This window comes from Mastacembelus armatus, chromosome 21 (genome assembly GCF_900324485.2).
Source record: "Mastacembelus armatus chromosome 21, fMasArm1.2, whole genome shotgun sequence".
Classification (NCBI taxonomy): domain Eukaryota; kingdom Metazoa; phylum Chordata; class Actinopteri; order Synbranchiformes; family Mastacembelidae; genus Mastacembelus; species Mastacembelus armatus.
In genome coordinates this window covers 15,229,834-15,243,306 of record NC_046653.1, presented here as the reverse complement: position 1 = coordinate 15,243,306, position 13,473 = coordinate 15,229,834, and the positions used below count along the sequence as shown (strand labels likewise).

The 13,473-nt window shown below is 41.5% G+C and overlaps 1 protein-coding gene across 1 annotated transcript; it reads left to right on the top strand.

The window, feature by feature from the left end:
- Positions 1–597: 597 nt before the first annotated feature.
- rap2aa (RAP2A, member of RAS oncogene family a) lies at positions 598–12,740 on the top strand. Its single transcript, XM_026294826.1, has 2 exons — positions 598–1,525; positions 11,066–12,740. The coding sequence occupies exons 1-2, from the start codon at positions 1,212–1,214 to the stop codon at positions 11,301–11,303; spliced, it is 552 nt and encodes a 183-aa protein (XP_026150611.1). The 5' UTR covers positions 598–1,211; the 3' UTR covers positions 11,304–12,740.
- The last annotated feature ends 733 nt before the right edge of the window (positions 12,741–13,473 follow it).

Genomic DNA, 13,473 nt, shown 5'->3' with positions numbered 1-13,473 from the left:
AGTCTAAAGTTAAACTTCAATAGCTGTCACTTGAGAAAGAGGTTAGCTTTTTATAAAGGTCATGTTTTGACAGATTTTTTTTTCTTTTTTAAATTGCTCTGTATTTTGGGGTTAAACCCTTTGTGCATACAGCAACTACCTCCTATATTACTAGTGGCCATTTACTGAAAGTAAATTTAATGATTAACCATATGACAAATAAATGGGAAATCAGTACAGATCATTTCTCTGTAGTTCGTACGGTCAAGCAGCGTTTATACCGCACTCTCAAATTTGGAACAAAATGCAGCGTTACCATGGCAACAACATCCGGTGCGTTTTCCCCTTCTTGGATACGCATCCTCGAGCCACCTCTGTGATTGGATGAGCTCTCTGTGGATGTCACTGGGGCAACCGAATGATGGGAATTTTAACACATGAACGGAAATGCAACCGCTGAATTTCACTGGCTCCCTCCGTGCGCCTTCCATTCAGGCGCAAGTGATGTTTACAGAGAGCGGAGACAGCCATTGGGCTGTTCACGCATCCGTTTGAAGGGGGAGGTTCCGCTTTTTTTTTTCTTCCTTTTTTGCCCCGGTACGGGAGCCGAGCGGGGACCGGCTAGTTACGCAGCGGCCGTGGGTCTCCACCCGAGAGTATGGCGGCTGGGATTGCACTGGAGAGCAGGGGAGAAACGGAGACATGCCAGCGATGGTGAAAAAGAAACAAAGGGGGGCAAGTTCTTTAATAAAGTGTCGGAGCTGTTTTTGTGGGTGCTGTTTTTCTGAGGCGGCCTCCGGCTTATAACACTGCGCCCGCAGTTCAATTTAGGGGCCAACCCTGCGTTTTTCCAGTGTCCTCGATGGAGCAAGTTTGTGTATTTTTTTCTCATGCACAGAGACGGGTGAGCTAAGCAGATGAAAACCCGCACGGTCCACAGTATCTGGCAATATTTTCCTTATTCCTGTGCACATTCTGGACAATTGCAGTCGTCGGGTGCTCGTATATCTGTCGGTGTCAGGCCTGCACGGGGGAATTTCTACAATGAAATCCATCTTGGCGGACCTAGTCTTTGTGCTCTGCCATAGCTGAGCCAGCGGCGAGCAAGACTGTGTTATTGACAGCCCGTTCAAAATGGGACACGAGTGGTGAACGTGATTCGTGCGGGAACATTTTGAGTTCGTGTCAATGACGCGCGGAGATTGATACCTTACGACTTGAGTTAATCCACGATGCGCGAGTATAAAGTGGTGGTCCTGGGCAGCGGTGGGGTCGGGAAATCCGCCCTCACTGTGCAGTTTGTTACCGGGACGTTCATTGAGAAGTACGACCCCACCATAGAGGATTTTTACCGCAAGGAGATCGAGGTGGACTCCTCACCCTCGGTGCTGGAGATCCTGGACACCGCTGGAACCGAGCAGTTCGCGTCCATGCGGGACCTTTACATCAAAAACGGTCAAGGATTCATACTGGTCTACAGTCTTGTCAACCAGCAAAGCTTCCAGGACATTAAACCGATGAGGGATCAGATCATTAGAGTGAAAAGGTTGGTGAAATGATGTCCAGGAAGACAGTAATCTCCAGATAGTTTTCAACTGTGGATGATGAAGATTATTCTTCACACACATTATGCTGCCCTAAGAGGCCCCATAGTTTCAGGATAGGCCCTGGCCTGGTGTGAAAAGTGTGCTTGAATGGAGATTGTGTACATCTTCATGGTAGACTACAGAACAGAACCACATGCCTGTTCTATTTTGGTGTGCCAAAGTCTCACCCACAGTCCTTGTAGGTAGGCAAATGCCCTTGCACTGCAGTCCTAGCATCTCTGAAAGTAATCATTAGTGATCTCAAGAGCAGCCTCCTCTTTTCAGGCTTTCTGCAGACTTTCTAACATTTTATTAACAGGACCTCGGCCTGAGCCATCAGCACTGTGAAGACCAGTCTGCCTTCCAGTCATAACACGCCAGGTGTTGCCTTTGACCTGCCAAAGCTTCAGTTTTGCAGATCTGGATGTCCACTGTGCCGGATGCTTCAACCTCCGTGAAGCACCCAGCCGGGGATACCCAGGATTCAGTGCAACAGAGGCTCTGCAGAGATTTTCAAGGAAACACAGCTCAAAAATACTGTAGAGGTTGGGGAAAGCACGCTGGCTTCTTCTTCTGCAGTCTGAAGGAAGCCGTGATTTTAATTAACGAGCTGCACAAGCCGTTTAGGAAAGCGTGAGATTGTCTGATGTCTGAGCGCTGTAACACACCATCCACATATGAGGTCACCACAGTGAGTTGCTGATTGATACAGGGGAGAGGTTAGCTGAGGCTGGTGTGGTTGTGCTGTCATGTCTCTGCTGTTCCTTTTGCTCGGGGCCAATGTACTGTGCAGGCATACTGTTTGTTCACTTGGTGACATGTTTCAAAACCCGCAATAGCTGTAGAGTTCCATAAACGGTGCCGGTTAAATAATCACTGGTGATTGTTCCCTAGCCATCAGATCAGAATAAAGTATCTATCTATCTATCTATCTATCTATCTATCTATCTATCTATCTATCTATCTATCTATCTAGCAATCTATCTATCAGTTCCCGTGTTACAGTGTGCAAGCTGAAGCCACTGAGCCGTGACTGTGTGGCTTCATCAGTCACGGTGATTGTCAGTGGATTTGTGCAGTCAATGTACAGTCCAATACTCTCCAGAGAGATGAATCTGTGTAATGAAGAAGGATATTAAAATCAGCTTACAACTCCTACTGTTTACTGATATAGCCAGTTACTTTAGATAAAGCTCAGCATGAGTTTCTGTTCCATTCTGTCATCCAATCATGAAACTGAATCACCATAAAGATATTCATTTTTTGTTTGTTACCGTTAGTTTTTGTCTGTTTCACGAGCTCCTTGTAAACAGTCCTATAAATCTGTGGATGAAAGAATGAGGTCAACATGTTTCCCCCATGTGAGTTGAGGATGGGGAGAGGTATGGTTCAGTCTACAGCATGTGTGCGTTCGAGTTGTGTTAATGTGCGTATACATGTGCTCGCACATCAGACGAAGCCAGTGCTGTTATGTGATTTCACACTTAACGCCGAGTCTGGTGCTGTTCTCTCATGCCACGGCAGAATTTATTTTCTGTAGCAAGAAAACATCGGATTCACACACTACACATCCTACACGGTGGTTCGTCTCAGTCCCGTAGTTCACGTGGACTTTGTTAAAACTTCACATTGTGCTGGAAACTGTGGAGTTTTCTTTAAAAATGTCAGTCACTAATGAAGCAGTGACCCACATTCAGTCCCCCTTTAATGGAGTTTTTGAATGAAAGTGTGGATATTTGCTTTGGTTATTCAGAGAATTTGTCTTCATTCGCTCAGTAAATAGTTTTGAAAAAGAGATGAAGCAAAGATTTTGTGAGAGCTGCAGTTTAAAGACCCAAGCAACTTACTTTTTAGTATGAACATATTTGACTTTACTTGCTCCTGGCTTTGCACAAAGTGGATAATTTAGAGTTGCCAGTTAACCTAACCCACATGTTTTTTCTTTTTTTTGGACTGTGGAAGAAAGGCGGAGAACCCCGACAAAACCCATTCAGAGCCAGGAAGAACAAGCAAACTCCACACAGAAAAGCCCGGGTCAGCCGGGGGTTCGAACCCTGAATCTTCTTGCCTAGTTAACCATTACATCCCCATGCACAAACTGACATGAAGTGGAAATCTATGGACAGGCTTTATCCTCGATATCCCATGATGCAATGAAGCCAAAATACATGTGCTTCAAATGTAAGAAGTAATAATCCAACCAGATCTTCACTGAGAAAACCTTGACCTACATGCAACAAGTTCAGGCATGTTCTGTGAGGTCGGTTGAATGCATTGTGGGAAATGTCGGAGATCACTTAGTGCAGTAGAGAAACACAAGACAAGTTGAGATATCAAAAAAGCATGGCTGACCCCTTCTTATACTTACTGAATATCAGATTTTAAGCATCATTGCTAATTATCTTGTTAAACTAATGGAGCTCAGACTACTCAGCTTTAGCAGTTACAGGTGTCTGGTTTCAGTAACTACAGTATTGCACAGATTGGTCTGTACAGTACCTTACAGCACTGTCATTGCTTCTCTTTCCTCTCCGTTCCTCCTCGGTGCCAAAAACATTGGTGACCTGTCACAACCACGTCGGCATTAGCTCAGGTCAGAGGCGCCGCTGTGCCTCGCTCTCACTCTGAACCCTGTCAACATCTGTCAGTACCTGCTGTTAGTGGCACACAAAGGCTTTAGCACAAAGGCCATGTGTGCACATGATTTCGCCTTGCCCTGCCCGTGTCCCCCAGGGACCTCATCACTCCTCACCTTCAGCTGCAGTTAACTATACACCAGGGATGTGTTGTGACTGGTACCTTAACAGAGCATTTAAACAAAGTACCATGGTTGATGGACTGAGAAGGAGGGATAAAACATACTACAATAAAACCATACTGTTAGTATTGCTGTCTCACACTGGTGTTGTAGATATCTGTACTCTGCTTATTTTAATTTACGCTGCACGTGTACTTGTGAACTCATTTCACCATTGTACATAAATTGCGGAGTAATGGTGCCAATCATGGTTGAAAGGATAAAGATCATTAACTGGAGGAGTAGCAGTCACCCAGTTTGCCCAGAAAGAGCCTCTCCCATCTGTATCATCACCTGTAGAGAAAACTGGGCGAAAGAACTGAGCTGAAGTTCAGTGATAATTACTCAACAACAGACTTGGTGTTAGAAATTTTGTGTCAAAGGCTCTACAGACACTACTACATTAAGAGTAGTGATGATTTGCCATAAGAATTGCTACAGGCATCTCTATTTTGGTAACAGAAGCTGAATGGTAATAATTTTTTATAAAGTCTGATATGATGTGAACTTGGTATAAGCCTCACACAATAGCATAGTTTCCTTAGAATCAAATCCAGAGAAAAATGAACATTAAAGTAATGTTACTCATCCATTATAATGAGAGGGTCAAGCTGATGCCCAGCTATTCCAAAACAGGAACCCTGGTGAACTGAGTCCAAATAAATAGCTGGGAATTAAGTTGGGTTTATCATCAGTTTTCACAAAACCGAGCCGTCCCCAGTAAACATAGGAAAACCTTTTGATAAAGAATGTAAATGGCTCTGTTGCTCTAAGCTGCCACAGAGGCTACAGTGCACCTCTCAGGCAGCTGGTGCTCAGCAGGCGATGAACAGTCAGGCCAGCAGTATTATATAATACAGTATGTTGGAAGAAGTTGTGCTTTATGAGCCGTTTCTTAAAAACACAGCAATTATACGTGTTTGTCTTAAAACTATAACCTAAAAATAACAACAGAGCCAAGATAACATTCTGCATGGTTCAGTTTGTTCGAGCAGTAGTCTATAGAAATGTTGGGACATGCGCTTGTTTACTTTCTTGCTGAGTTAGATGAAAATACCACATTTATACCAACCTGAGAAGTTTAAGTTCACACAGTACAAAGCCTGGAAACAGAGAGAAAGAATCAATCAGCATCTCTAACACATTATATCTTATTACTTCAATCTGTACATAAATCATGGTATAAAAACACTCATGTGTTGGGCACCTGGCTGGGCGCCGTAACTTCCTGGAGCCTCTGCTGCCTCACTTGATATAGCATGTTGTTTGCTGAGCTTTAGAGTTGCTGTTACGTTTTGTTACCTTTTAACCTGTTTCTAGTCTTTAAATTGACCAGAGGTAATGGGCTGATGACATTAGTTTTGTTGTCTGTATACAGACATCAGTCATCTCCTCTAAGTCTTGACAGAAAGCAAATAAGTGCATTTATATATATATATATATATATATATATATATATATTATACCACTTGTCACATTAAACCTAGATGTGTTTCACAAAAGAGAAAAAAAGAAGCAATTATAAAAGGAGTAACAACCTGTCTTGGCTCAAGTGTTAGGGAGCTTATTTGTTGTTGCTGTTGCTGCTGCTGATTAACAAATCATACATGGAGTGTTTATATAAATAATCAATGAAGAGTCAAAGTAACCTAGATGATGATTGCTTTTATTCAGCCTGATCCATTAAGTTTGCAAATTTGCAAAGGTCAGCGAGCATTAACATCTGAAACAATGTACTGTATGGTGGGCTAATGAGATTTCTAAAGGTACACGGTCTTGATTTCTAATTTCTCTCAATCTAGTAAGCCTAGTGTCAATAGTGGAATACTATCCTCAGTGTATCATTGTCAGACTTCAGCTGATAATGTAGGGTTCATCACTTGGACTATATGATGTTGCTGTAAAATTTATGAATGATTCTTTGAACTCAAAACTACCTCCCCTCCTCTTTCCTCTTTCTTTCTTATGGAAAGCCACATTTCTAATGTGGTGGAACAATTTGGAATTTCACATTTTCCATCTTGCACTTAAAGGTATTTGTTTCAGTCAGTATAACTGCCCCCAGGGAGTTAGAAGTGTGCCATGTTATTGTTGTGATCCACCACATCCAAGGATGACTGTACCATCTGTCTAAGTCAGTACCCATTTATCTTATTTAGTTTGACAGTTCTTGGCCAGTGTCTCCTCATCTGTGAATAGCATCAGATTTTTAAAAGTAACAGGAAGTAGGGAATAAGTTTTCATAAGATTCTAAGAAAGATTTTAAGTACTATCACTGATCCTGCTCCCTTTTATAATCTATTCTATTGAAAAGGAGAAACCTTCACATCTAGACCCTCTAGAAATCTGTTCTTGATTACTTCTTTGACCCAGCTGAATTCTCTCCACTATCTAAACTGTAGACCCTCCTCAAAAGGGCCAGCGGGAGGAGGCCCAGCATACAGCCCGTTTCCTTCCTCATTCTAATGATATTGGCCAGATTCAAATGCAGAGACTCCCTGGTCACCAGGTTCCACCTTCCGGCAGCAAGGCCTGTGTGAGTTGATGCATCATGCATTATAGATAAGGTGTGTCTGGGCCAACTCGGATGGGTGTTTGCAGTCACAGTGCTCCAGTGTGGGCGTCTGTAGGATCACATGCCCAAGGCTAAAGCATGACATGTTGTTTGCGCTTGTGTGTCACAAAGACACAAGCAGACTCAGTTATTCATTTGTCTTTTTGGGCCCGTGTCTAAATCATGTCAACAGGTCTGTGTGTGTCCTGTATTACGGACAAGCTGTGTTTCCTTGCTCCAGCCACTTTTGGGTCAGTGTGGCTGACACCCTTCATGCTGAGGCCCTGAGAGCCTCAGTATCTGTGGCAGCCATCGTCTCACACTTCCTGGGACTGCCTGTTTTTTTCCTCTGTTATTATGACTCTATATAAACACTTCTTTGATAACAGATGTGTTTGAGCCCTACTCCTGTTATGATGAGGCCTAAATGAGCTACAGTACATAACTTGTGTGCGACCAAGCCACTTGTGGGTTTATTTGACTGCACTAGAATTCTTCCTGCCGTCTGGGACATCTGCAGTAATTTCAATTAGTTTCCTATATTTAATTTCTGAAAATAATATTTAGGCGTAGTCCTCCTGATTTATTTCTGATAAGAATTGGAATTTTGCTTTTAATTCTCATTGAATGTTGTTGAATCCATTTTAAAGACATCAGCATCTTAAACAATGTTTTATTTCTGGAACAAGAAACATCTGGGGCAGGAAAGTGAGAGCTGGTATGAAACAGCATGTGATAGTAGATAATATACAAATTAGATGTTGGCCACAGGCCTCTTAGTTAGAATTAGAGCAAAAAAGTTTGAGTTAAAACAACAACCAGAGGCACAAAAAGAGACGCCCAAAAAGCACCGTTACACCGATCCCGTGGCTTCTCTAAATGTATACAGCTTTAAAAGTAAAGGTTCTGCCTTGCAACCTGCTCAGCCACAGCTATGTTTAGTTGTTTTTTGTTTTTTTTACTATGAAATTGGAAGTGGAATATAAGGTTCAAGGCAAGAACTGCCTATCGCCAACTGCATGTGGTTCAAAATAGTACACAGGAAAATCATGGCCTTGCTGTTTTTATTGGCACCGGGAATGCAGCGAGACCTGGACACTGTACACTGAATGTTAAAACTGTGAAGCATAAGCTGATGTTTCTCATCCACGCTGACTCCGTGCTCTAACAAGAACACAGTGACCGATCGCTGAGATTGTCTCTTAAATCCTGGTAGTTCCTCTTAGCCGCTGCAGCTTATTCTGCAGACAGAACAGGATAGCTGAGAATAAAGTTCACTCTGGATAATGCATTCATGACTGATCAAAGTCGGCACCCTATTCTCTGCAAGTTTAAGCTTATTTTACGCTGAAACCTGCAGCCTCTGGCCTCCGAGAGATACTCAGGATGCCTTGTATACGTGTTACCATAGCAATCAAGGATGGCGAGGATTTTTTTCTTCTTCTTCTATAAATAATTGAAAAGCATGTATATTTCATAGAGCGAGGGCAGCATTTGAAAACCCTGCCGATGTTAATGGGTGTTCGGGTGCGTGACTCCAGTTAGACGTGAAGATGTTGCTTAGTATCATGGACTGAGACATTTAAATTCGGTTCAAACTGCATGTCCAACAGATGGAAATTGCTCCCTTGCTGCCCTCACATTCAGAAAAGGATGAAAGAAATAACCTGTTGTATACTCTGCTATCTCTCTTGATGGTTTTGATCTTTGTTATCCCTTTTGATGTGTACAAACTGCCTCAGAGACCCACCAATATTAAAACCAATATAGTCATTATATTGGTGAAACTGCATCAATGCCATTTCTATTAGTAATTATAGTGCAGTAGCCTGTTATATTTAACTGACCATCTCCTCTGACAGCCCATGATGTAGTCCAGTTCCCCACAGTGACTCCAGATGTAGTGCTCCAGCAACATGGCAGGGAGTTCGGAGCTCAAAGGATTACGTCCACTTCAAACCCTCAGGGGTCAAGGCTGTTCTCATCATGTCCTCTTCTCTACTGTATCAGGTTTTAGACTTGGCACTTTTATGGGGGAACCACATTGAGATCCTCACAGTAAGACGAGGATACCTCGGTTCTTTAAGTGAAAAGCTTTCTCCCACAGCCAGCGACCATGTGTACGCCAAATCATAAAAAAACTGAACTGTTTGAGAATACTTTACCAAGTGGGTGATTTAGAGAAATCCTGCATTATTTTGTAGCGTGGAACTGTAGGAAATCCAAGCACTTCCAATATAACTGACATCGTTGATGTTTTGTTTCTGTAAAAATATTTAAGATCAAACTTTTTTTTTTAATTTTTAGTTTTGTTGTAAAATTACACACTTGGATTCTCTTAACAAAACTGCTTAGTTGAAGTTGATTTTCAGCCCAGTGGTACTATGTTTCCTCATACATTCAAAAATCTTCCTGTTGCTGGTTAACTGCCTTAAGACACTAAACAAAGTGCAGTATCAATGAAAATTATAGAGAAATTAGCATCTGTAACAGCAAGTGATGCAAGAGGTAAGAAGGAGTTGGAAAAACGTGAGAAAACACTAATGAGTTCCTCTGTGTGCTCCAGGTTGGTAAAATACACTTAGTACTAGTGTTAAAAATCTTCATGCAGATATTTTCATTATTGATTTTTTTTTTTTTTTGCCTGTGCATCTTGACTCTAGGGTTGTTGATTCTGTACAGACATTCAATCAAATCACTACTTTCTATACTCTGCAGCAGAGAGACATGACATGACAGTTTACTTGTAATAAAATGTGCAATACAAAGATGAGAGAGAGAGCGGTGCAGATGACAGGGTGGTCACTTGAGTGTCCTTGTAATTAAATGTGCTACATAAATAAATTGCCTTGCCTTGCTGGAGACTGACATGTCTGTCAACACTGTTCAGTCAAAAAAACACTTTACCAGAATAAGGCTGTAATGCACCATTAGGAGGCCGCAAATGGCTCTCACAGCAAAAGAGGGAGGAAGAACAGATAGCTGGTTTTCTGTTTATTTCAATATGCACTCAAGGCTGAAGTAAAATATGTAAAAAAAAAAAAAACAAATTATGGCCAGAAAATCTTTATTTAATACTTATTCACGTATATGCAAATCATGCACATTAGAGTATGGCTGAATAAGAATTAATTATTGGCATTAACTATTTCTCATATAATCTTGGTGATATCATTAGTTCTGAACAGAAAATAGTTTTAAAAATTTGGGGGGGGTTTGAAACTCTTAAATAATTTTAACAAGACCAGGTATTTCCAAAGGGTTTCACCTTTGGAAATACCTGTTTTTTCTGCATTAATTGGTCATAAAATATGACCTAAGCTTTCATCTAAGTCATTGATTTAAGCAGAAATAATAAGCTGGTGGATTACAGTACCTTGCTGAACCTGCTACTACAGCGACCCGAGTCCAGAGGAGCTTCAGAAAATGGATGGAAGTACACTTGTGCTTAAGCACACACAACCAATTATAATCCATTAAATGTTCACAGTGTTGGTGCAAAAAACAAGAGAATCCTTGAGTTGACTAACTGGCCCCCATGGGCACCATTTACTTCAAGATCTTCCAGTAGCTGCAGATGAGACCTGCACAGCCTTCAGGAGGAATACTGGACTCTTGCTGGGTCACCTAAAAAGCATTTTGTTTGCTGTCATAGGGTAGTAGGTTTGCTTTGATATTTAGGCTCATTGTCCTGCTTCATCAGCCACCCTGACATTCATTCATTCATTTTCCTCAATGATGGTGCCACATCCAGGCCTGGAGGCAGCCTAGCAGCCCCAAATCATGACATGCTCTCCACCATACTTCATTGTTTAAGTGACGTTTTCTTGTAAGTATTCTCTTTATGACACACGGTGTTGCATGTTCTTCGTGAACCGTTCCACAAAAGGTTTTCCCAGGAAGGTTATGATGTCTTTGGCAAACTTCAGGCATCTGCTAATTTTAATTTGATGAGCAGCAGCTTCCTGCGTGGCACAGCACCACGCTCCATGCAACAATGCACCATGATTTGCATGTTACTCATGTCGTGATTAGATATTTATCAGCAGCTTTAAAGTTTTAGCTGTTACTCTGGGGTTTAGAACACTTAAGTTATACCTTTACTGAATCGATCTCATTCAGTTGATGTGGGTCTGTGTCTTTCCACAGGTATGAAAAGGTTCCTGTGATCCTGGTGGGGAACAAGGTGGACCTGGAAAGCGAGAGGGAGGTATCGTCCAGCGAAGGTCAGGCTCTCGCCGAGGAGTGGGGCTGCCCATTCATGGAGACCTCGGCCAAGAGTAAAACCATGGTAGACGAACTGTTTGCTGAGATTGTTCGGCAGATGGACTACGCCGCCCAGCCAGACAAGGATGACCCCTGCTGCTCCTCTTGCAATATACAATAGCCCCAGGGGCCTCCAGGAACAGGCCGGGCAAAAAGTCTTCTTAGAGGAAGCTCCTTTGACCCGCAGCAGTGAGATAACCCAGTTAGACACACACACATGCACAGGCCAATTAAACAGAAAATAAGTTCATGGTTGAACGCAATGGATGTTAACTCTATGGAGCATAGAATCTGCAGTGACGTGATTATTAATAACGACATGTGAGTAATGAATACATATTGAATGAGGAATGCCAGGAATTTGCCACAAGAGAAATTGACAAATGACAAAAAGGAACATGCCCTCGCCTTATGTTGCTCACTTTTATTGTTTGTTTTTATCTTTTGGGTTGTGGGGAAAAATCATCAGTATAGAAACACAGATCAGGTTCATGTCTCTTTAGGTTGTTAAACTGCCATAAATGAGTAAAAACATTCATTTTAATTCACACAAAACTTTTTTTTTTTGCTACCATGACTGGCTTACAAGTAGCTAATGTGCACAAACCCAATAATAGATTTCTGTGATTCTGTTGCAAACATTGAGAAGCATTTGATTTACAGTGTGTACAATTTTTCTCCCAGATTGCTCATCACAAAGCTGAACCAAAGAGGTGACCTGAAAGCACCTCCATTTTTTTTCTTCTTTTTTTTTTCAGTCTTTATAAAAAGAATGGAGAGAGAAAAAGGTGGATAGGTCAGCGTCTTTCTTGAAACATTGGTGCAGTCATCTCTTTCCCATTTTCTCACTTTGAGATATAATAGCAAACATAGCAGAGTCTTTCACATATCGTGTGATGTTTTGTTTTCCTCTCTGGGAAGCCTGACAGCAGATTGCTGAGTAGTAGTATAACTAACTGCTTAATCCTGATGGGACAGAGTTCATCTTTTCAGTGTTTGAATATCTCTACAGACGCTCTCTCTAAGGTCTTTCCAGCGATGGGTGACATTTAAAGTGACGATGCCAATATTTGTCATACTTCACATTTTCTTTTCTCTCCTCTGGTATCACAGCGAAATGGGATGCTCAAGATTTTCAACATCCCAGCCCCATTCTTTATGTGCTCAGAGTATTTAAATCCATAGTAATAAATAGTAACAATGAAGGCGATGATAACAAGAATAATAAATGGTAGTGTAAATATTTTGTATTGAAAGTGCCAGCTCCTATGAAGACACTGAATCAACACGTGGAATTGTCCAACTGTATGCATGGCTAGTAAACAAAAAAGGACTCTTTTTGTTCGAGATTAATATAGGCTGTGGAAATGTGCAAACCAAACACCAACACTTCTGGATCTGGACACTGTCTCAACTGTACATCTATGTTGCCACGGGAACCAGACTTTCCCCGTGTAACCATTTTCATTGTTGATTTTATATTTTTTTATGTGACCATTTACTCTTTATTCCCTCTCTGAATGGTGACACTGTTACATTTGACACCTAAACAATAAAAGTGCGTTCAACACTCGACCGAGTCTGCCAGGTTGGGCTGAATGGATTGACATCCTCATGGGAAGGAGATTTATAACCACATTGCTTCTATATTAGCATTCATTTTATTATTCACAGAGGTGGTACCTTCGTACAAGTCTCGACTGCTCCCCTATAAATCAGAGGATTTTAAAGTCTGACATTATAAGCCCCCAAAACAAAACTGCCTTTTACCTGTTATTTATGAGCCTTGTGTTCTAGCCTACGGTTTGGTAAACTAGTGCCATTAAAAATGCACTGAGTTAGCTGTTGGCAGTTGCTGTTTAAAACATATACATTAATGCAGAGACAGCTATAACTGGATTACTTTGATAGAAAAACAATTTTAAAAAACTACTGACTTAAAAAATGTAAGTTCTTAAAGGACAGTCATTTTTTTCTATAATCTCTAATCTGATTTTTCAGAGTTCATATTTTCTCAGGAAGCGTAAGTCCCAGTGAATCTAAAAATATCAAGTTTGAAAACCTATGCACTTTTTATAATGAGTATGTAGCTCAAGATGACTACTGCTGCAGACAAGGATGACCTTGCTTCCACCTTCTCCTGGTTGTTGCTGTACTGCCTGCCAGGGTCTCATAGAGGTAGGTAACCCTCATCTGGCCTGTGTCTGCTTGAAAGTTGAGCACAGTACTGCCAGAATGCTTCCTTCTCATTCTGAGCAGAGCTGAGCCACACTGAAAACTGCTGTGAGATG